Source organism: Homarus americanus, unplaced genomic scaffold (assembly GCF_018991925.1).
Source record: "Homarus americanus isolate GMGI-L3 unplaced genomic scaffold, GMGI_Hamer_2.0 scaffold43186, whole genome shotgun sequence".
In the NCBI taxonomy this organism is placed as follows: domain Eukaryota; kingdom Metazoa; phylum Arthropoda; class Malacostraca; order Decapoda; family Nephropidae; genus Homarus; species Homarus americanus.
Window position 1 is genome coordinate 42342 of NW_024713409.1, and position 26033 is coordinate 68374.

A 26033-nucleotide genomic window follows, 5' to 3' on the forward strand; every position below is an offset into this window, starting at 1 on the left:
CATGCTGAACTGTATACCTGCATAGTTTATATCCATGCTGAACTGTATACCTGCATCGTCATTATCCATGCTGAACTGTATACCTGCATAGTTTATATCCATGCTGAACTGTATACCTGCATAGTTTATATCCATGCTGAACTGTATACCTGCATCGTCTATATCCATGCTGAACTGTATACCTGCATAGTTTATATACATGCTGAACTGTATACCTGCATAGTTTATATCCATGCTGAACTGTATACCTACATAGTTTATATCCATGCTGAACTGTATACCTACATAGTTTATATACATGCTGAACTGTATACCTACATAGTTTATATACATGCTGAACTGTATACCTACATAGTTTATATCCATGCTGAACTGTATACCTACATAGTTTATATACATGCTGAACTGTATACCTGCATAGTTTATATACATGCTGAACTGTATACCTGCATAGTTTATATACATGCTGAACTGTATACCTGCATAGTTTATATCCATGCTGAACTGTATACCTGCATAGTTTATATACATGCTGAACTGTATACCTGCATAGTTTATATACATGCTGAACTGTATACCTGCATAGTTTATATACATGAACTGTATACATATACATGCTGAACTGTATACCTGCATAGTTTATATACATGCTGTATTATATACATGCTGAACTGTATACCTGCATACATGCTGAACTGTATACCTGCATAGTTTATATACATGCTGAACTGTATGTATACCTGCATAGTTTATATACATGCTGAACTGTATACCTGCATAGTTTATATACATGAACTGTATACCTGTGTGTACCTGCATAGTTTATATATTAGTTTATATACATGCTGAACTGTATACCTGCATCGTCTACATCCATGCTGAACTGTATACCTGCATAGTTTATATACATGCTGAACTGTATACCTGCATCGTCTACATCCATGCTGAACTGTATACCTGCATAGTTTATATCCATGCTGAACTGTATACCTGCATCGTCTATATCCATGCTGAACTGTATACCTGCATAGTTTATATACATGCTGAACTGTATACCTGCATAGTATATATACATGCCTATACAATTGTAAACCTGTATGAGAACTTCATCGAATAAATATTAATATCATTATGGTATTATTATTATTATTAATCTTGGAATACTGTCGCCTGACCTTTATTTTGTCCACTGCATCACTCTAAACTTAAAACTTACAGTGTTAAGTTTCCAATATTACATTAGAAGTTGTGTAGTTTTGAAGCTGTCCTGTATTTTCTTAAAATGTTGGTCACCAATAAACTAGTGAGCACAAAATGAGATATAAGAATGTAGCGTCATTGCCAATTCTGTTACCAACTTGTAAAAACTATGATAAGAACATCTCACTACTAAAGTAGTAACCTGTTCTAAAGAACTACAATATAATGCATTGCTAAGTTGTGTATTTTAGTTCATATTAAATGGTGTAAAACTGGTGTAAAGTCGCTCTTTTTATGTAAAATAATCAATGTGCTGCCTTGAGAAATTATTCCTGGATATCTAAATTTAGATGTCAATAATAATCTATAGACTATACATAACGTGTTAAATAAATAACCCGGTGTTATCACACACTATGGCGGCGCCATCGTCGCGGTGGAATATGAAAATTAGCATTGAGTGAAGAACTATCCTCCTACAACTACGGAATTCACGACTAAGCTTAACAAGAGTTAACGGATCACTGATATTTTTATGAACAACAGAGTAATATTAACATTAAGGGAACCTTCTTCTTTGGACCACTGGACATTTTTTCAATGTATTTTATGAAATTTTTCCAGATCAAGACGGTACAATATTCAACCCATCGTGTACCACAGAATAGTGGGGAAATACTTTGTTGCCGGTTATTGTTGTGTAATCAGATATTCCAGGAGACTCAATGAACCGATACCAGAGGGACCGCAAAAGCTTGGTATCTCCCATCCTGTTCCTTCAACGCCTGTTCTAGAGGCACCATGCACAGCAGGCAGTCCACAAGTCCCATTGTTAATCAGGGAAGGAGTTTCATGGACTGAAGCATCTCTCTCAGAAATTAAGTTTTTCCTTAAAAATTTTGAGAAAAAATTTCAAAGTTGATATGCAATTTCCAGGCTCTTCCTTAGCCTTTTCTAAACACAATTTTCCCTGACCTGCCACGAAATTCCCCGGGTTTCCCTGACTATCCCTGACCCGTGGCAACCCTGTTGTTACGAACAGTTTTACAGTAACTGTTAACAGAACCATTCTCTGGTAAAGAAAATTCTGAGGAATAAACAAATATTTTAATTTATTAGTGTTTCGTGAACTCTGTAATATATTATTTTTCCCAACGTCCGCAAAGATTACATATTGTTTATACAAAGCAAAATTATGTGAAGGGGTAAAATGGCCTGTTATTTCACCCTAAGAATGTTGAATAATAATTTTACTGGAAAATTAAATTGTCATGTGTTTATCACGCGCTTGTGATTAGTATTTAGTCAAGAGAACAGACACGCAAAACGTGGGAACTAACGGGGAGTGTTTTCACACTAAGAACATATGAACATAAGAATGGAGGAAACTGCAGCGGGCCTATTGACCCATACTGGGCAGTCCCGTTTATACCCAACCCCTATTGCTCATATAAGCATCCAACCAATGCTTGAAGCTATCCAGCGTATTCGAGTTAATGATGATATTTGGTAACTTGTTCCATTCATCCACTACTCTGTTTCCAAACCAGTGTTTACCTATTTCAAGCCGAAATCTAAATTTATCTAATTTAAAACCATTGTTACGAGTTCGCTCCTGGTTGGATAGTTTGAGTACCTTTGTAATGTCCCCTTTGTTTAACCCTGACTTCCATTTATACACCTCTATCATGTCGCCCCTCACTCTACGTCTCTCGAGGGAGTGAAAATTAAGATGCTTTAACCTGTCTCTGTACTTAAGGTTCCTCTTGCCCGGGATTAGTATTGTCATTCTCCTCTGGACTCTTTCCAAGGATTCTATATTAACTCTGTAATACGGTGACCAGAACTGAACTGCATAATCCAGGTGAGGTCTCACAAGCGCAAGATATAATTTTAAGATGACCTCGCTAGTCTTGTAACTAACACTCCTTTGTATGAACCCAAGTACTTTATTAGCCTTGTTACGAGCAAAAACACATTGTTTACTTGGCTTAAGATTCCTACTTATCATTACTCCTAAATCTCTCTAGCAGTCGGATTCCACAATGGCATCGTTGTTCATCTGGTAACTGGTTTCCCTGTTTACATTTTCTTATACTGAGTACTTTACATTTGTTCACATTGAATTTCATCTGCCATTTTTCCGACCATTCGAAAAATTTGTTTAGATCTTCCTGTAGTTTTGCAGAGTCCTCGTCAGATTTAATTACACGTCCTATTTTAGTGTCATCAGCGAATTTACTTATGTTGCTATCTATGCAGATATCTTTGTCGTTTATGTATATAATAAATAATAATGGTCCAAGTACTGAGCCTTGGGGAACTCCACTAGTGATGTTGCTCCAATGGGATTTAGTGCCGTTAATGCTCACTGGCTGTTTCCTGTCCTGTAACCACGCCCTAATCCATTTAAGAATATTACCTTTGATGCCATGCGCTTCTACCTTTCTAATTAGTCTTTCGTGGGGGACTCTGTCGAAGGCTTTGCTAAAGTCGAGATATACCACATCGTAATTGTGCCCCTCGTCCACCGATTCGAAAACTGATGAAAAGAATGTTAATAAATTAGTTAGACATGAACGCCCGCTTGTGAAGCCATGTTGGGAATCATTGATCAACTTGTGCTTTTCCAGGTGGTTTCGAATAGAGTTTGAAATGATTGATTCTAGTAATTTGCCAACTATTGATATTAGACTGATTGGGTGGTAGTTAGAGGATAGCGATCTATCCCCCTTCTTGAAAATCGATATTACTTTCGCTATCCTCCAGGATTCTGGTACTACATCTGTTTTTAATGACATGTTAAACAACTTTGCTAACGGCATACTAAGCTCTTCCTTACATTCCTTTAATACTCTGGCAAATATCTCATCGGGACCAGGTGACTTATTAGGCTTCAGTTTGTCTTTTTGCTTATTAACATCGTTACTAGTCACAATGTTAAAGGGGGGATGATTTACACTGCTGAGGGGAGTAGTTTTGGCCTAGCCGGAAAAGATACCAGATTCTTTTGAGACAAGGGTGAAAACACTCTAGCCATGTTAGGCTAAGTCCAAAACACTCTTACAGTGTTTTCCAAAGGGTGGGGTAAAGGGGTGAGTGCTGTCATGCTATACTACAGAGCACAGCTCAGTTCCAAGCAACGCTGAGATATACAGGGTGGTCATAAACCATCTGAACGATTTGATACTTTAATATTTCACACTAATTAAGATATAAAGCTAAAATTATGTGTTTCCAATAGAGAAACTATTAAAGGTTTTCATACATGTTTAATACACTTCAACAAGTGCGCCATTAGTCGCCCACACATCCAATCGATATTCAATTTCTCGCCATGTAGCGTTGCATCACTGACCCTGATTCGCAGTTCATGGATGGTAACAACCTTGGTCTTGTACACAACATCTCTAACAAAACCCCAGAGGAAAAAATCCAATGCCCTAACATCCGGTGATCTTGGAGACCAATCCAACGATATCAGTAAAATTGTTGTCAATAAATCAGCCAGTAGTCAAGTAAGTCGATTAATTATAAACTTTGATAGTTTCTTTATCGCTTACAGATGCTCCTAGCCTTATATCTTTATTAGTGTGGCAAATAATGAAGAAACACATCTTCCAGATCGTTTATGAACACCCTGTAGGTTGACCACTAAAGACAGACTACTGTACATCCATGTCTCGCGCCGAAGCTCTCAGTCATCATTCTGTATGTTGATATAAATCAAGGACAACCGAATTCCCTGCCATTTAATAATGTGTCTTCAAACAATATACTATACACACATAATGGTAACACTATATTATACATACATCATGGTAACACTATACAGTACATACATAATGGTAATGCTATGCAGTACATACTTCATGGTAACACTATACTATACACACATGGTAACGCTATACTGTACAGTCGCAAACCATAATCTCTAGCCCACCTGGGTCGGTGCTGGAGGTTAGTACAGCCTCCTTTCTAGAATGGGGGCCCACTCTAACTATCACAAGGCAACATACTCACGAACACACACAGTCCTTATGAGCCATACGAAGCTTCACTCTGAGTGTATCATATTTTTAATCATCTTGCTGTATATAATGCTAAGCAGTCATAGTACGGCTGTATAGATGACATTATGTATATGGCATTTTATACTCTGCATTATATATGAACACGAAGAAAAATTACCATAGGTTGTAGTTACGAAATTATGAATGGAAATAAACACTTCCAAACCACCCAGTGAGCCCACACAACGTTTACAGCGCTTGTGTGTGTGTGTGTGTGTGTGTGTGTGTGTGTGTGAAGGTTAATATATAATTAGTTCACATCCGAGACAGTTCAGATATAAGTTGGTCTGATCATAGTGCCAGACCACGATGCTTCCACCACATCCTTCATTCGCCTAACTATATGAAAAATCGTTTTTAATTTAACTACATATTTCAAAAACCTTAAATTACATGTGGATCAGTCACTCCACATTTGACACACTTATAGTGTAATACTTTGACCATCCCACCTGGGCACATGGAGGCCCACGGTAACTCTCACGGGGCAACACACGCACGAACACACTATCATTATCATGTTATGTTCATCGTGCTCTGTATCTTGGTAACTAGTCATTGTATCAATACATGGAGGAAAATCTATATTAATATACTGTAATATTGCATTTTATTGCAAACCGTAAAAAATCTCGTTTAACCATTGGACGTGAGGGAGACCACCACACACTGGAGTTACGAAATGAAGAACTGAAACAAATAGAAATGACAGACCTGACGTCGTGTGTAGGGAAGCCTGCCGTATCAGTGTGGACACGGTTGCACAAAGGGTAAGTTGTATAATTCATCCTTGCATTTGTTGAGAAGAGTTAAATATAATATATATATATATATATATATATATATATATATATATATATATATATATATATATATATATATATATATATATATATATATATATATATTATAGCGACCGTGTCGTATTTTTCTTTTCTTTTTTATATAACATGCTTCCATGTTCCATATTATTCCTGTAATGATGTGTTGTATTTACTATTATATAATCTAGTCACCTTACCCTGTGCTGTTAAGGTTTTAACTGTTATTATTTGTTCAAACCCATTTTGTATTGTAACCAGCATTCTTTGTTCTCTAACGACCATCTGCATCGTTAAACGACCCACCGGCGGGTCGCGTGCCGGGAGCCGACCTTATATATAGGACCCACCAACTGACGGAGTTAGTTCAGTCCTCTTGTCATACAGTTCACATCATTTGAGTGACACTCGTCACCTGTTACTTATACTTAATTTATTTGTGTTGTTCCTGTCGCCACCAATGTGGTATATCTATGTGAATACCTATTTATGTCTCTATTTCTGTCCATCAGTATTTGCTTAGTTACATTTAAGTAATTCAGTGTTGTTTCATTTAAGTTAATTTCGGTGTTAGTTTTTGTTTGTTTATGCAGTGTTAACGTAATCCAATGCTTTATTTTTATTCTTTTGATGTTTCGATGGTAAATCAATTTGTTGTGACAGCCTACGAGGCTCTTTATTGTGTTAAGATTTAATTAATTCAATTCTTAAAGGTTTACTTTATTTATTTTTATTCCCTTTTAATTTACTTCACATTTTTGTTTGGTTACGCCTAGAACCTGGATATTTAAGTAAATTAAGAGACGGCGTAACGATATATATATATATATATATATATATATATATATATATATGCTGATAACCACAAGGAAAGAAGAAAACACGAAGTTCCCAAGCGTTTTCGTGTAATTCACATCTTCAGGGGTGAGTACAGACTAAGGAGAAATACAAACCAAGGTGTATATATACAGAGGAGGGTGAGATCAGGTCCATAATGGTCAGGTATTAGGTAATGACCCTACTAATCTTTAAAAAGCACCGCAACGGTCGGTAGTCAGGTCAGAGGGTAAGGTGACCCAACCTTCTCACCCGGTTACAAATCTTCTTAATTACAAAATTGTCCAATTTGTACATACCATTACTCAAATTCATGTTAACGGAGCCGATTGTAATCCAATAGAAAATCTATGGGCGCATATGGTTGTTGAATGGGATGTTGAGGAGAAAACGAGTGAGGCAGTGAGGAGACACGCACATAATGTGTGGGAGGGAATAAGGAGGAGGCCGAACTTCTGCAGCAATCTGGTAGATTCCATGCCCACCAGATTGCATGAAGTTATAGCAGCAGATGGAGGTTGGACACGGTATTAACCTGTGGGCACGAGGTGTCTCAGTGGTAGTAGCCTTGCCTCGGGATCCTGTGGTCAAGAATTAAATCTCTGCCCACTACGTTGCCTTGTAGGGGGTGGCGGGGGAGTTAGCTCTCTGGTGTAACCTCGTTGGGGCCACATAGACTTCGTTTCCTAACTCTCAGAAATTTGTCCAGGTATTTTACTAGGTGGTTTTACGTCACTTCACATAAATATGCTTACAAAATCTATGCATTAATACACATAACTCTTGGGAATCTGTCCAGGCATTAAATATATGTTATATACTACAATAATCACATAGATATGTTTACAATGTTTATGCATAATAAATATTTTTTGGGGGTTTCAATTAACCAATAGTCATGCCTACAAAACAATCTTGATGCTCTAAGTGCATGTATGTGTTAAATAACGAGTAACTGATCCACATTATTTTGGTAAATAAAGAAATGAAAAGCAAGCACTTAGACATACGGATATAGTTACACGGAAGAAGGGAAATAAGGATGAACCATGGTTTTGATGGAAACAATGTGCTCTGGGACGATGCTCAAAGTGACGAATGGGAGAAACCTCTTTATGAAACATCTTACCCACTAAGGATGAAGCTTAATGTTACAGAACACACACACACACACACACACACACAGTGTAACTTTGTGTGACGCGTTGTCTGACTTGGGGTGGCTTTGAGCGAACCATACACTTGATATTACAATTTATGTATCCTTCCTGTCCATGATTTACAACAATAACTGTAGGGTAAAAGTTACAATATTATACTAATAACACTGTCATGTATTGATACTATGACTAGGTACCAAGATACAGAGCACGATGAACATAACATGATAATGATAGTGAAGCCTGGAAGGGTTCATATCATAACTTGTGTGTTCGTGCGTGTGTTGCCTCGTGAGAGTTACCGTGGGCCTCCATGTGCCCAGGTGGGATGGTCAAAGTATTAAACTATAAGTGTGTCAAATGTGGAGTGACTGATCCACATGTAATTTAAGGTTTTTGAAATATGTATTTAAATGAAAAACCATTTTCATATAGTTACGCGAACAAAGGATGTGGTGGAAGCATCGTGGTCTGGCACTATGATCAGACCAACTTATATCTGAACTGTCTCGGATGTGAACTAATTATATATTAACCTTCTCACACACACACACACACACACACACACACACACAAGCGCTGTAAACGTTGTGTGGAGTCACTGGGTGGTTTGGAAGTGTTTATTTCCATTCATAATTTCGTAACTACAACCTATGGTAATTTTTCTTCGTGTTCATATATAATGAAGATAATGCAGAGTATAAAATGCCATATACAATACTTATACATAATGTCATCTATGCAGCCGTACTATGACTGCTTAGCATTATATACAGCAAGATGATTAAAAATATGATACACTCAGAGTGAAGCTTCGTATGGTTCATAAGGACTGTGTGTGTTCGTGCGTGTGTTGCCTCGTGATAGTTAGAGTGGGCCCCCGTCCAGAAAGGAGGCTGTACTAACCTCCAGCACCGACCCAGGAGGGCTAGAGATTATGGTTTCCGACTATACATACATCGACTACTACTACTTTGCTGTCACGCACAATCGAGGATGACGATCATCCAGCTATGATTCAATGATATAAGTTATTAGGGATGTCACCTAGGTTAGTGAGTTTTGAGGTGAGTTTTGAGGTCACTAAAGAGGCCGACACGGTACCCTCAGGGTCGTCCACATTCGTTGCATATGTGAAGTGCTCCATTCAGTGTGGGAGGGGCGGCGGCAACATCTTTCCGGCGTTGGTGCCTGTCTGCCTCGGTCTGCACTCGGGCTAACTCGAAAGTATTAACACTTTCTTGTGTGGTGCTTCTCCAAGCCTTACTTTTTCTGGTTTGTCTTAAGACTATCCTTATACCTTTTCAATTGCCCGCTGGGATTATGTTTACTATTCGTTAGGTGACTGTAAAGTAGCTGCTTTGGCAGTCTACTGTCGTCTATGTGGGTAACAAGGCCAGTCCAGCATACCTGTTCATGGATAATGGTAGCCTCAATGCTCCTACAGCTGGTGTCAGCAAGAATACTGGCATTTGTTCCCTTGTCTTCCGAGCGAACTCGGAGGATGAAACGTAGACTACGTTGGTGAAAGTTTTCAAGTGCCTTGAGGTGCCTCCTTATGTGACTCATGTCCCACTCCCATAAGCAGGGTGGGGAGGACCACTGCTCGATATGCGTGCAGTTTTCAAGATAATTTCAGCTCCCTACAGCTGAAGACACGGTTTCGGAGTCTGCCAAAGGCTTGAGATACACATCTGATCCGATGCTGAATCTCTTCATTGATGTCTGCGGTGGTGGACAGGTGGGAGCCCAGATACCGAAAGTGGGTAACATTAGGGAGGGTAGTACCGTTAAGCTGGATGGATGGTGGAGGTGTGTCTGAACCTGGGGCAGGTTGAAAGAGAATCTGAGTCTTACGTACAGTACATTCACCTCAAGGCCGAAGTGTGAATACACATCTGTGTAGGTGTTCACGATCAACTGTAGGTCGTGTTTAGTGTGAGCAACAAAGGTGAGGTCGTTTGCACACTGAAGCTCAGTAATGGAAGCTGCCGACAACTTTTCTCTTGCCTAGAGTCGTCTTATGTTGAAAAGACCCCCCTTCACCCGGTACCCGATGTCCACCCCGCCGGCTCATTGGCACTGGCACGAGTAAGGAAGGCAGGCAAGAAAATAGAAAAGAGAGTTGGTGCCAGTACACGCCCTTGTTTAACCCCCGTTTGGATGTGGAAGAACTCAGACTAGGTGCCGTTGTGCAGGACTTTGCCGTTCATGCCATCATGGAGTTGCCTCACAATGGCGATAAATTTTGGTGGGCAGCCAAAACGTCTGAGGGTCCACCAGAAGGCTTCCCTGTTGACCGAATCGAAGGCTTTGGTTAGGTCGATGAAAGCCATGTACAGGTCATGACACAGGTCTCTGCACTTTTCCTGTATCTGGTGGGCAGCAAAGATAATGTTACTGGTGTCACGTGATGGTCTAAAACCACATTGAGATTCTGGGAGGAAGTTTTCCGCCTCGGGAACGAGTCTGTTTAGGAGGACTCAGGCGATAATCTTGTCGGCCTCTCCCTATGGTTCCCTGCCAAATGTTAGCATCTCTGCCAACTCTGGCCTTGAAGTCTTCTCTGGGGATAGAGGTTAGCATTCAATCGAGGTCGGCGTAAAAGGCCCCCCTTGATTTCATCCTCTGCATCCAGTGTTGGGGCGTACGCGCTGATGAAAAAGGCATGACGTGAGTGATTCAGTGGGACTGGAAGCATCATGAGGCGCTCGTTGATCCCAATAGACAGTTAGCCTGTGTAGGATGCGTTGGCAGATGGCAAAGCCAACTCCATAAAAGCAGTTTCTCTCTGCAGCAGGCTTAACCTTCCAGAAGAAGGTATATCCAGACCCCCGTTCTGTAAGTTGGCCCTCATCTGGGAGCCAGGACTCACTAATGGCTGCTATGTAACTGTTATACCTAGCTCTTCTGCACAGTTCTTCTTTCAGGATGCTCATTTGTGCCAGTATGCAGAAGGGTCCTGATATTCCATGCAACGACCATAAGAGGTTGTATGGATTGTTTTTGTTTGGATTTGTGATTTTGATTGTGTTTTGGACCACATAAGGATGACCTTACTCGGTGCGGTTGCCCATTCAAGTTTTGTTTTTAGGCAGGCAATGTTTAGGGCACCTTTTCTAGCCCCCTCCTCATGTGGGGTGAGCAGAGTGGCTCCTCGAGAAGGCTGTCGCACAGACAGGACCAGATTGCATGACTGCCTAGATTCCAGTGCATAAATGACCATCTTATCTGTGCCGCCTATGTGCAGAGTTGTGACTAGAAACCCCCGGCAGTCATCTCTGCCTGACACCATCACCATATAACTTTTTGGGGTATAGGTGTTCTGATGATGATGAGAGGTGTGATAAACTGTGCGTGAGTTGATTTATGTGGTGAGGCAGGAGCACAGGATGCAACCACACATCTTGGCTCTCCCTTTTCCTGATCAAGTGGTGCAAGTGGTGTAACGACTGCAGAGAGGGAGAGTTGCATTGGACTGCAGATAGCCCAGTTTGCTAGGCTTCGCCTTAGTAGCCTGTCCATCAGGCATTGCCTTCATCCTCCTCATTGGGTTTCCACGGTGATCACTTCTTCTGCCTATACCGCCGTTGGGGTCTTGTTTGGGCATTGTCTGCCTGATGAGGAGCTACACCACAGATTTTTCGTTCATGGTTTACTCCTGTAGCCTTATACCTGCCAAGGTTAATCCGCAAGGCAGCGGGGCGATGGCTGGTAGGAGCCAGAACGTGTCCACATGCCAGTGTGCCTATGCGCTGTTCCTCTGGGGCCCACTGCTACTCCGAGATCCCCTACTGGTCTAGCCTGGGCCCACGAGGCACCCAGTTCCCGTGTGTTGCCACAAGGAGGCACGGCAGTAGCTTTGATGGTGAAGACTCTGTGTACTGGCAGGGGAAGACTTATGCAAGTTGCTTCCCTGTTCGCCACGAGAGCTAGCTAGAGTCGGCAACTGAAGGCGAGAGGGAGTGCTTGCACCTTAACACTAATATAATGCTGTCACACTAGACACATTTCACTACCCTGTTTACGACACACACATACATCATGGTAAAACAATACTATAAAGTATATACATCATGGTAACACTATACATACATTATGGTAACACTATACATACATCATGATAACACTATACTATACATACATCATGGTAACATTAAGCTCTACATGCATCATGGTAACACTGTACATACATCATGATAACACTATACTATACATACATTATGGTAACACTATACATACATTATGGTAACGCTATACATATATTATGGTAACACTATACATACATCATGGTAACACTATACATACATCATGGTAACACTATACATACATCATGGTAACACTATACATACATCATGGTAACATTAAGCTCTACATACATTATGGTAACACTATACATACATTATGGTAACACTATACATACATTATGGTAACACTATACATACATTATGGTAACACTATACATACATTATGGTAACACTATACATACATTATGGTAACACTATACATACATTATGGTAACACAATACATACATCATGGTAACACTATACATACATTATGGTAACACACATACATCATGGTAACACTATACATACATCATGGTAACACACTATACATACATTATGTAACACTATACATACATCATGGTAACACTATACATACATCATGGTAACACTATACATACATCATGGTAACATTAATACATACATTATGGTAACACTATACATACATTATGGTAACACTATACATACATTATGGTAACACTATACATACATTATGGTAACACTATACATACATCATGGTAACACTATACATACATCATGGTAACACTATACATACATCATGGTAACATTAAGCTCTACATACATTATGGTAACACTGTACATACATTATGGTAACACTGTACATACATCATGGTAACACTATACATACATCATGGTAACATTAAGCTCTACATACATTATGGTAACACAATACATACATTATGGTAACACTATGCATACATTATGGTAACACTATACATACATTATGGTAACATTAAGCGCTACATACATTATGGTAACACTATACATACATTATGGTAACACTATACATACATCATGATAACACTATACTGTACATACTTCATGGTAACATTACGCTGTACATACATTATAGTAACACTATACATGCATCATCGTAACACTATACTGTACATACAATATGGTAACACTATACACGCATCATGGTAACACGATACTATACATATATCATGGTAATGCTACTCTGTACACACATCATGGTAGCACTATACATGTATCATTGTAACACTATACATACATCTGACGCAGTTCCTATGTTCCAAAGTCACCTTCAGGATTCCGTACTCTAAACAGGCAAGAACAACCTGAGCCAGGCTAAACCACCTTGAACCGTGCCTACCAAGCCCTTTCTGTGGCCTAGAATATTCCCTGAATCTCCTCTACGCTTGTTTAAATATTCTACATGTTCGTTTTGAATGAGAAGAAACTGTGAAGGCGTTATGGATACTCTTAGGTCTTTTATTATCGTAGTCCCTTGTACTCCTACACGGTATATCTGTTCCAACCTGCTATCAGAATTATATGAACAGTTGTCGGAATCAGGTAATGACCGCTTATTATGCACTGGGGACTTGTTTACCAGGTGCGACCAAGGTGAGACGAGAAGGACGATGGGCTCAGTTACTAAGACGTATGTTCTAGGTTCTTTTCCTACATATAACCTTGAGTATAAATGGGCAGGATGATACCTACAGTCTATTTATCATTATTATTGGCACTTATATTTACAGGGTAAGCGACCGACCTTGAACACATCCAGGTTAATACTAGCAATAACCTAGGTAGGCCGATCAGGTAACAGGAAGATACTGGTGGAGGTATGCAGCTCTTATTCCAGGGAGTTACCATGTTAGGTAATTATTCACTACAGCAACAACTTATCCCTGAAACTACCTACCACGGAAACTACTTACCAGAGAAATTGCTTACTACAGAATGCACCCACCAGGGGAATTACTTACCAAGGAAACTACTTACCAAGGAATACTTAACACAAAAATTTCTTACCATGGAAAAACTTACCACTGAATCTACAATACTTACAACAGGAACTAATTACCACGGACGCTGATTGAGATGAACCTGTCGCGATGAAATATTAACTGTTATATATATAGATAGATATAGTGTTTCCTTGATGCATGCTTATCGTTCCTAGGTGTAGTTTAGTTTATTTTAATTGGTATTAAATGCTCTTACTATGGTGTATGGTAACCATGATATATTGTGGGGATACATGCAGGGATCACTCGACAGGATATGAGACAGATGAATTACTTGGATAGGCACTAGACTTTTCAAATGTTAAGTGCCGGGTGCAGTGCCAGCCACAGACTTTACAAATGCCCAACGTAGAGCAAACCACAAGGCCGCTCTTTGATCACAATACTTGTGTGAACCAAATACCCGATAACAGATATACTTCTCCTTGTGAGATGGTAGTCAGTTCCCTATGAGGAACAGTCGGCACCTCCCTGATATACTGAAAGGATCCTGGTGATATCCTGTACCCTGATATCCTGTGAGATTCAGGTGAAACCCTGGTACATTGAGAGAACCCCAGGTGATGAAACAAGACACTCGTCTCCAGTGTGTGTGTGTGTGTGTGTGTGTGTGTGTGTGTGTGTGTGTGTGATTAACTTTATGTCAGCCAAGGCGAACTTCTTGCTGAGTGGTGACCTGTATGACTCCAGTGAAAGTCGACATACAGTATATATTCAAGGCGAGCCTTGAAAAGACATGGTCACTTACATGTTGTCGAAAGTTATGTTAAGCTCGATTTTGCAGTGTAGTGTAAATTATCCTGTGTAGTAAATCTGTATTTTATGAATGTTTAATAATAATTATGATAAATTATTCTTCACTTTGCATAATGTTCATTGGGGAAATATTTTGTTTTTCCATTTGAGCGTGTTGACCTATAGCTTCACTTACCCTGGCAGCAATGAAAATCAAATGCATAATATATTTAAACAAGTACCAAGAGGTTATTCCTGCTATGGCATGCGACTCATCATCAGCTTCGGGAATTAGGCTGGTCGCTTCTACTGTTGATGTGACGACAGTATGGGTATGGTACCATGGTGTGTGGGTATGGTACCATGGTGTGTGGGTATGGTACCATGGTGTGTGGGTATGGTACCATGGTGTGTGGGTATGGTACCATGGTGTATGGGTATGGTCTCATTTAAACAGGACCAAGTAATGAAATGGTAGAAAGCAACACGATATATATTACTTTTATTGTAGAATTATTAAATATTCTTTTTAGTTGATTAGCTCATTTCTGAAAGCTTTCAAACCTCACAATAATAATAATAATAATAATAATAATAAAAATATCGTTTTTTTTAATCAAAGTGGCCTCAAGTCTCCCCTAATGGTCACACCTTAACCACCATTTTATTACCATGATATTTTAATATCTTAATACAAAAGTAGCTACCCTAGCTGAGTTCAATTAGTTTAGTCACAGATCTGAGAGGCATTCAGTGACTGTTGCCTCATCGTCAATATCTGCAAAGCACTGCAAACCTAAAGAGAGAGAAGGGCAGTCCACATCTCAATCAGGCTGCAGCATAGCTTCTGGGCTGCTGCTTCTGTTCAGATAACACCTCGGCCAGTCTTGCATAGAAGCATCTTGCACTTGATCCCATCTCACCAGAGGTTGTGGACATCAGAGGAGTGAAGCTGCCTTGATCCACTTTCTGAATTCTCTCCAAACACGCCCTTTTATTGTCGTTCCCGTTCCTCTTGTGTGCAGCCTCGAGAGACAGGTTACAGTGACATGCAGCCATGGGGTCAAATATCCTGACGTCAAAAAAAGGCTCGCTGTTCCAGCGTCCAAAATCCTCGAGAGCTGACGTCCACACTGGCTTCATTGGATGTGTTGAAAGTCCTGTGGTGAAGATTCTCACGGTTGCACTGTGACGTCATGGCAGCTTTCTTTCAGCATATTTGCTGTGAGATCCCTTACTTCGCCATGCATCATGCATACGAAGTCCCCATTCTTGAACATCAAGGTGTAGTTGATGTCATAGGATGAGTCACACACGCATTGGGTGGGCAAACCTTTCACTGGCTTAGAACAATGCTATTTGTAAATACTTATCGGTAACACTGTTAGCCTGTTCAAGGCACTATAGTTACTTTTTTTTTCAAGTTCTCTGAAAATTGCTGCATCAGTTATTGCAGTTTATCACTTCGGGTGTGCTGTCGTTGTTATAATGGATCGTCCAATGTTGTTTAATTCGTTGGTATCCACCTCACTTGCTGCATTCTGAGCTATTATGTGCTTAGTGAAGGCTACTATGAGCATAACAGTTTCGATGTTCGGTGGCAGCAAGCTCCTCTGGATTAGTCATTCCTATTCCTCCCAGTCTCTGTGGTAGTGAAAGGAGTGACCTTTCTGTTTGGGTTAATTAAAAGCGTTTCACTGGTATTAAAATATAAGCTATCCTAATGGCTTCTTCCAGAGGATAGAGGAAGGGTCCGATATCAAGGATAGTGCACATCAGGTAATTCCAACGATGCTTCATTCCGTAGGTGAATGCCGCAAACGCCACATGTGGTTCTATTTTAGTAATATCCAACGGTGGTTGGATTTCCTTCACCCACTCATTTATCTTTCCCGTATGTATTTGGTCTTAAAATCATTCGAGCCAATTACAGCATCTAGATGTCTTTGGCCGTCATTTGTTATTTTGACCTCACTTCCGTTGAACACCTCTATAGCCCGGTCATACTATTCTGGCTTCACGATGAGGAAGGACTTGCTGCCATTTGGCTGATACCCTATTTGTGGACCATATGATGTCACCAGGTCCCACCACTTTTTGATGTCCTCCACTTTTCCTGCTCCTTAGTTGTTTCATAGTTTATTGGGAAGACAAGATAACAAATGCCAGTATTCTCGCTTACACCCGTAGGAGCATCGAGGCTACCTTTATCCAAGAACAACTACGTTGGACTTGTCATGTTACCCGCATGGACGACAGTAGACTGCCAAAGCAGCTACTTTACGGTCATCCAACGTATAGTAAATGGTAACGCTGACGGGCATGTGAAAAGGTATAAGGATGGTCTTAAGACTCCACACGAGAAGGTGTCAATACTTTCGGAATAGCCCGACTGCAAACCGAGGCAGACAAGCGCCAGCACCGGAAAGACGCTGCCACCGCCCCTCCCGCACTAGGTGGAGCCATCCACATGTGCAACATCTGTGACTGACTCTGCCGGTCCCGTATCGGCCTCTTTAGTCACCTTAAAACTCACCCACGAAGGTGACATCCTTAGTAACTCATATCATTCTATCGTAGCTGGATGATCGCTTACTCGATTCTGAATGACAGCAAAATAGTAGTAGTAGTGTGTGTGTGTGTGTGTGTGTGTGTGTGATGTGCGAGGTCAATATGGAACATAAACTGCCGTACAGTAGTCATTGATAATTTATTATCTTATATAGTTCATTGTGTATTACATTGAAAATCGGTTATATACACGATTCATCATCACGATATAATGATTACATCAAAATGCTAGAGCAATAAGAAAACCTCCCGTTGTTCCCTGTGACGAATGAGTATGAAATGTTGCATTGGCACCTCAAGTGTTACCAACATGTTTCCATTTTAATAAAAGTGGTGGACAGAAGTCTGAAGTCTCCTCCACCGCATATAATTTATTTAGAAACATATTCTACACCTATTGTTACCTTCATAATGGTTACAAAAAACAAAATGTCTGAAATTACAACTGATTGAAAATTTCTTAAATGACACAAGTGTCAAACACTTATTACGGTATGTTATCAATGATCAGTCAACTCACACCCCTCGCTTGGCCCTGATTCCTTAACAGTTAAAGAAATAGATATAGCTTATAGAAAGGGAATTACTGTAGTTGTGCTTCGAAAAAAAATATATTTTCATCTACAGTTCACCATCCTTACACAACCAGACGTGACATGCACCTCGGATACTGAGACAGATTGCAAAACTCTTATTATTATTAAATGCTTTATTTACTCTGTTAGTATAGTATTAGTATAGCAAGCAACAAACACATGTGAATACAGTACTGAATCACTGCAATTAACTTCAAACTTCCTCTTCTTCACACTGTGGCCAAAGTTTAACATGAGCAGTATAAATGCTATCTGCATAATATAGGAGACAGGGAAGTAATAAATATGATAGATGTAAATTTAAGCCTCAATTACTGTAGGTAGAGGGGCACCTATTTCCACTTACCTCCCTGCTGACCACCCTCCCACCCCACGTCACTTCACCTGGCTATACATCGTCCACTGGGCAAAAGATACGATCTAAAAACAGTGTATCTAATGCATTTTTTATTTAACATACAAACATTTCACAAATATTTACATTTATATATATTTTTTAATATTTGTATTTTCATTTTTATTGCGAGTTTCCTATAACCAAACTCAGCCCTGCCACACAACACAAAACCTGACGAGCCACTAATATGGAGGACTGTACATTGTTCACTACATGATATTGGGTGGTATACATTGTTCATATGACATGGGGGCGGTGTACAGTATATTGAAAGTATTAGTTGATTAGGTTAGGTTAGTTAAGTAAAGGTTGACTGCTATTGGGTGTTTAATGGGACTGGTGAGTGGTTGGGATGTGCTTTTTGCGTTGTATTTTTACTGTAGGGCCTCACTAGTTGCTGAGGTTGGTCCTGTGTGTGTTGAACGGGTTGGTCCTGTGTGTGTTGAACGGGTTGGTCCTGTGTGTGTTGAACGGGTTGGTCCTGTGTGTGTTGAACGGGTTGATCCTCTGTGTGTTGAACGGGTTGGTCGGGTTTCGAGTGAACCAGAAAGGCCGCCTTTGTATGGGTCTGGGACCGAACACAATTGTAGGGCGGTTTGTGTTGCCTGGAGGAGCACTAATCAACGCTCCCTATCCACGGAAGAAAGCACTGTTAACAATACTAATAAACACTGTTGTTAAGACACTGTTATGGTATCCAAGAGCACAGTACTCGTATGTATTGGTATCATAATTTTTAATGTGTAAAGTATAATGATGTAATTATCCATAATGAGGTTATGATAAGTAATACTGACGAAAGTGGCTTTTCTATACATTACCGAGTTTGGTGCTACTGCGTCAATTCCACCAATATTAGCTTGTGCTGTAATGGAAGACAGGTTACCGTACGTTAAGGCTCTAAAGTGGGTCAACGCTGGGTCATTTCAGATCTCACTTTAAACACCACAAAATAGTAGTATTTGTAGAAGTGGAAGACTAATCTTCTGATGTTTATTTTTATTATATTCATTAAAAGATTTATAATGGAAGACTTGTAGTTGAGCTTTACTTACATTCATCTATTACTCTCTTATTGTTCCTAATAGTTCGCTCAGAATTGGCTCGATTTACGCATTTTCCATAACTGCATAAATTGAGAAGGGTTGAAATATGTTTCACAACTTAACAAAAGCTCACCCTGACATTACTGACGACTCAGCACTCAGCAGGTGTGCCGTGAACATTATCCACCTGAGACAGAAATTATTTCATATACTTACGAATATCATGAACGGTATCGTAGTAATATGACGTATCACCGTCACCATACTGACTATAGTCAACATAGTCACTGTGGTCAGCTGAATTCTGAGGTGTGGGTGTACAGGAGACGGTCAGCATCAACACCAGTAACAGTCGAGTCAAGGGGTCGGTCATCACGAAGGCAAAGAAGACTCAGCTCACTCTATATGGGGAGATAAATTTAGCTCATTGAGTTCAGGGAGATATAAACCTAACTCACTATTCTAAGGAGGTAAATTTCACTTACTGTTTCAAGGGAGATTAACAACTTAGTCCCCTCGATCACATTCACCCTGGAATTAGAAAGTGACTGCAAATTACCATTGCTAGACTGTGTGATCCACAGAGTAGGTAACACCTTTAAGTTCAGTATTTAGGAGAAAACCCACTAAAATATCTACAAGTGATCGTGGGCCCTTCGTGCCCGGTGGCGAGTCCGGTGGTACAGTTTACAGAGGCTTAAAAGTTCGAACGCTCCTGCTTGGCCAGCGCGCAACCACAGGTCCGGCTGACAGCTTACAGTGACATCGTTTTCCAGATGGTCGTGGTTGTTATAAGCATGGTCGTGGTTGTTATAATCATGGTCGTGGTTGTTGTAATCATAGTCGTGGTTGTTACAATCATGGTCGTGGTTGCTATAATCATAGTCGTTGTTGTTATAATCATGGTCGTGGTTGTTGTAATCATGGTCGTGGTTGTTATAATCATGGTCGTGGTTGCTATAATCATGATCGTGGTTGTTGTAATCATAGTCGTGGCTGTTATAATCATGGGCGTGGTTGCTATAATCATAGTCGTGGTTGTTATAATCATGGTCGTGGTTGATATAATCATGGTCGTGGGTGATATAATCATAGTCGTGGTTGTTATAATCATGGTCGTGGGTGATATAATCATGGTCGTTGTTGTTATAATCATGATCGTGGTTGCTATAATCATGGTAGTGGTTGATATAATCATAGTCGTGGTTGTTATAATCATGGTTGTGGTTGTTATAATCATGGTCGTGGTTGTTATAATCATGGTCGTGGTTGTTATAATCATGGCCGTGGTTGATATAATATAGTCGTGGTTGTTATAATCGGTTGTTATAATCATGGTCGTGGTTATATCATGGTCGTGGTTGTGTGTATGTTATAATCATGGTCGTGGTTGTTATAATCATAGTCGTGGTTGTTATAATCATGGTCGTGGTTGTTATAATCATGGTCGTGGTTGTTATAATCATAGCGTGGTTTTTATAAAATGGTCGTGGTTGTTATAATCATGGTAGGTGTTATAATCGCTGTGGTTGTTATAATCATGGTCGTGGTGTAATAATGTCATGTTATAATCATAGTCGTGTTTGTTATAATCATGGTCATTAATGGTTGTAATAATCATAGTCGTGGTTGGTTGTTATAATCATAGTCGTGGTTGTTATAATCATGGTCGTGGTTGTTATAATCATGGTCGTGGTTATTTATAATCATGGTCGTGGTTGTTATAATCATGGTCCTGGTTGTTATAATCATGGTCCTGGTTGTTAGAATCATGGTGCTGGTTGTTATAATCATGGTCGTGGTTGTTATAATCATGGTCCTGGTTGTTATAATCATGGTCCTGGTTGTTAGAATCATGGTGCTGGTTGTTATAATCATGGTCGTGGTTGTTATAATCATGGTCCTGGTTGTTATAATCATGGTCCTGGTTGTTAGAATCATGGTGCTGGTTGTTATAATCATGGTCGTGGGTGTTATAATCATGGTGCTGGTTATTTATAATCATGGTGCTGGTTGTTATAATCATGGTCCTGGTTGTTATAATCATGGGCGTGGTTGTTATAATCATGGTCGTGGTTGTTATAATTATGGTCGTGGTTGTTATAATCTGTGGTGCTGTTGCTATAATCATTGTCCACCAGTTGTTATAATCATTGTCGTGGTTGTTATAATCATGGGCGTGGTTGTTATAATCATGGTCGTGGTTGTTATAATCATGGTCGTGGTTATTATATTCATGGTCATGGTTGTTATTATCATGGTCGGAGTTGTTATAATCATGGTCCTGGATGTTATAATCATGGGCGTGGTTGTTATAATCATGGTAGTGGTTGTTATAATCATGGTCGTGGATAATATAATCATAGTCGTGGATGTTTTAATCATGGTCGTCGTTGTTATAATCATAGTCGTCGTTGTTATAATCATGGTCATGGTTGTTATAATCATAGGCCTGGTTGTATAATCATGGTCACCAGATTTATTTATAATCATAGTCGTGGTTATTTATAATCATGGTCGTGGATTTGGTATAATCATGGTCGTGGTTGTTATAATCATGGTCGTGGTTGTTATAATTATGGTCCTGGTTATTATAATCATGGTCGTGGTTGCTATGATCATGGTCGTGGTTGTTATAATCATGATCGTGATTATGATCATGGTCGTGGTTGGTATAATCATGGTCGTGGGTGATATAATCATAATCGTGCTTGTTATAATCATGGTCGTGCTTGTTATAATCATGGTCGTGCTTGTTATAATCATGGTCGTAGTTGTTATAATCATGGGCGTGGTTGTTATAATTATGATCGTGGTTGTTATAATCATGGTCGTGGTTGTTATAATCATAGTCGTAGATTTTATAATCATGGTCCTGGTTATTATAATCACGGTCGTGGTTGTTATAATCATGGGCGTGGTTGTTATAATCATGGTCGTGGTTGTTATAATCATGGTCGTGGTTGTTATAATTATGGTCGTGGTTGTTATAATCATGGTTGTGATTGTTATAATCATGGTCGTGGTTGTTATAATCATGGTGCTTGTTGTTATAGTCATGGTCCTGGTTGTTATAATCATGGTCGTGGTTGTTATAATCATGGTCGTGGTTATAATCATGGTCGTGGTTGTTATAATCATGGTCGTGGGTGTTATAATCATGGGCCTGGTTGCTATAATCATGGTCCTGGTTGTTATAATCATGGTCGTGGTTGTTATAATATATGATCATGGTCGTGTTGTTATAATCATGGTCGTGGTTGTCAGTCGTGGTTGTTATAATCATGGTCGTGGTTGTTATAATCATGGTCGTGGTTGTTATAATCATGGTCATGGTTGTTATAATCATGGTCGTGGTTGTTATAATCATGGGCGTGGTTGTTATAATCATGGTCGTGGTTGTTATAATCATCGGCGTGGTTGTTATAATCATGGTCGTGGTTGTTATAATCATGGTCGTGGTTGTTATAATCATGGTCATGGTGGTTCTTATAATCATGGTCTTGGGTGTTATAATCATGGTCGTGGTTGTTATAATCATGGTCGTGGGTGTTATAATCATGGTCGTGGTTGTTATAATCATGGTCGTGGTTGTTACAATAAGGGTCGTACTTGAGACTAACACAGGTAGAATAAACCCCACACCTTATCTTTAATCTCTATAAACCCAGATTAACCTCACCTAATCAACAGGATTAGAGACCATTAGGATTGTACCACCAATACCGACACATTTCACACTGGATTAATAACAAAACATTTAATCACATTTCCAATAGCTAATGTCTTACGGATATCTTATCAAATTGTGAGTCTTACATGTCTATATAATTATGTTTTAATCTTACAAATATTTATAGTTCGTTGTGTATTGTATTGTGTGGTATGGTATTGCATGGTATTGTATGGTATTGTTCCTGTATTGTATCCGGCTGACAGCGTAAAGCGAATGAGAGTGCGCCAAGTCCGTAGACTTGCATTTTTTTTCCATCGTAAATAAAATTGTTAATTAATGCCTTCCTAAATAAACCATCGACATGGGTCCAGGTTTGTTCCACTCTACGATTTTTTTGCAATTTTTCCACCAAGTTTGATGAAAAACGATTGTGCTGTTTCGGCTGCACAGAACAGACAAACAGAGAGAGAGACATACATTCGGATAGCGCTATAGTATATTAGATAATATTGGTTTGAACTTAAAATACCCTAGATATTTTATAGACAAATGCCTTAACATCACTAAAAAATCTTTTTATAGAACTGGTCTTCAACCTACCCATGATATACAACAGTAACTCATGCACTGTAAAACAAATGTTAATTAAGAACTCTCTCAGCAATGCAGGTGGATGAATTTACAAGGATCCTTACAAAGAATGTAATCATTGCATTGACTGGACTAATACCTCCTCAGTCTTACCTTGTAATTCAATTATCAGTAGGAACATTGGAGAATCTATTCTCATTAAGCATACCGAATTTGTCAACATGTATTTCAGTTATGGTATGTACAAATTGGATAGTTTTGTCATTAAGATTTGTAACCAGGTAAAAGGGTTGGATCATTACTTTATGACCTGAATATGGTGGACACATACTGTCTCTAGGGACTTGATCTCACTCTCCTCTACTGTATATATCAGCCTTGTCAGGTATTACTCCTTAGTCTGTACTCACCCCTGAAGATGTGAATTACACCGAAGCGCTTGGGAACTTGTTTTCTCTTTCCCTGTGTGGTTATCGGCATTTACATGGATCACCTGCACCTACTATACATTCATTGTATGTAATATCCTGCCGCAGTTTTTAAATCTAAAGACTGTACAGTGCTTGCATTCTTACCTTCAGTGTTGTACAGTTTGTGGGAAATAACTCCGTGTCTGTGTAGATTGGTGTGTTAAGACGCCGGGTCTTCACTTACACTGCGAGGATGGATGCCGTTCAGGGAGTCTTATATACACTCGCTCTCAAACCCCCCAACACCCCCGACACCCCTGACACCCCCGACATCCCGGACAGCAAATGTAACGAGACTTGATAATCGCCCCCCCTCCCCCCCCCCAGTGCACCACACTTTCTCCTCTCCGTGCCCCACACAATCTCTCCTCCCGTGCACCACACAATCTCTCCTCCCCGTGCACCACACACTCTCTCCTCCCCGTGCACCACACTCCTCCCCCGTGCACCACACTCTCTCCTCCCCGTGCACCACACACTCTCTCCTCCCCTCTCCTCCCCGTGCACCACACACTCTCTCCTCCCCATGTCTGTGCACCACACTCTCCCAACCGTGTACCACACACTCTCTCCTCCCGTGCACCACACCCTCCCCGTGTGCACCACACACACAACACACTCTCCCTCCCCGTGCACACACACTCTCCTCCCTGCACCACACACTCCCTCCCCGTGCACCACACACTCTCTCCCCTGTGCACCACACACTCTCCTCCCTCCCCTCCCTGTGTCTCTCCCGTGCACCACATACTCTCTCCTCCCTGTGCACCACACTCTCTCCCCTCCCCGTGCACCACACTCTCTCCCCTCCCCTCCCCTGCGTCGAGGAAGTCTTTGGATTCATAGTCTCCTACAATGTTGTCCCAGTCAATATTTCTGAAGTTCAACGCCCAACCATTGCTTGCACAATGTTTTTCCAGTCGACAATTTATAGCAATTGCCTTGGACAGCTATTCACCACCAACTCCTCTTCTAGGCAAGACACCACATACTCTCGAGATCCCTCCCCTATCTCTAACCTTCCCTAGCGCCTCCCTATACCTCTGGAAAAATTCCTCACTACTAACTTTTCCTAGGTTGTTACATCCTATAATAAGACACACTACTGGCTTGGTACCCTCCCCTAATAAAACTCTATCTATCCTCTCAGCTACATGCCCTATCCCAGTCTCAGGATAACAGACCCTAGTCCTACGTTTCCTATCTCTTGCACAAAAAGTCCTATCTAAGAACCTCACCTGGCTGTCCCCAACTACCACGACCTTACCACTGGGCAGGGTTTGAACATCTGCACCACACCGTCCTGCCTCATGGTATCGAGGGGAAAGTTTTAAATTGGATATAATCATGGCTCACCGATAGAACACAGAGGGTCAGCGTAAATGGTGTTAAATCTGAGTGGGACTATGTAACCAGTGGGGTTCCCTAGGGGTCAGTACTGAGCCCACTCTTGTTCATAATCTACATAAACGATCTAGATACTAGGATCAGCAGTGACAAAAGCAAGTTTGAGGATGACACCAAAATAGGGCGGCAAATTAATTTAGGGCAGGATACAAATGTACTACAGGAGGATTTAAATAAACTGCAGGAGTGATCAGAAAAATGGCAAATGAAATTCAACACCAGCAGGTGCAGCGTACTTAACATCGTAAGAACAAATACTGTCAATGTGTACAGACTTAACAACGTCAACCTAGAGAAATCGACTTGTGAAAGCGACTTAGAGGTACTTGTAAGCCCGGACCTACGGCCAAGAAAACAGTGCGTTATT

The 26033-nt window shown here is 40.3% G+C and overlaps 1 protein-coding gene across 2 annotated transcripts; it reads right to left on the reverse strand.

Moving 5' to 3' along the window:
- Nucleotides 1–18177: 18177 nt before the first annotated feature.
- On the reverse strand, nucleotides 18178–24455 carry LOC121872007. Of its 2 annotated transcripts, XM_042374646.1 has the most exons (5): nucleotides 24365–24455; nucleotides 19739–19923; nucleotides 19298–19341; nucleotides 18958–19106; nucleotides 18178–18909 (listed from the first exon to the last, which is right to left on the reverse strand). In XM_042374646.1, exons 2-5 carry the CDS (start codon nucleotides 19893–19895, stop codon nucleotides 18867–18869), a joined length of 393 nt encoding a protein of 130 aa, XP_042230580.1. In that variant the 5' UTR covers nucleotides 19896–19923; nucleotides 24365–24455; the 3' UTR covers nucleotides 18178–18866. The 2 variants fall into 2 exon arrangements, with proteins under 2 accessions (XP_042230580.1, XP_042230571.1); XM_042374637.1 differs by having other exon boundaries at nucleotides 18178–19106.
- Nucleotides 24456–26033: the final 1578 nt, after the last annotated feature.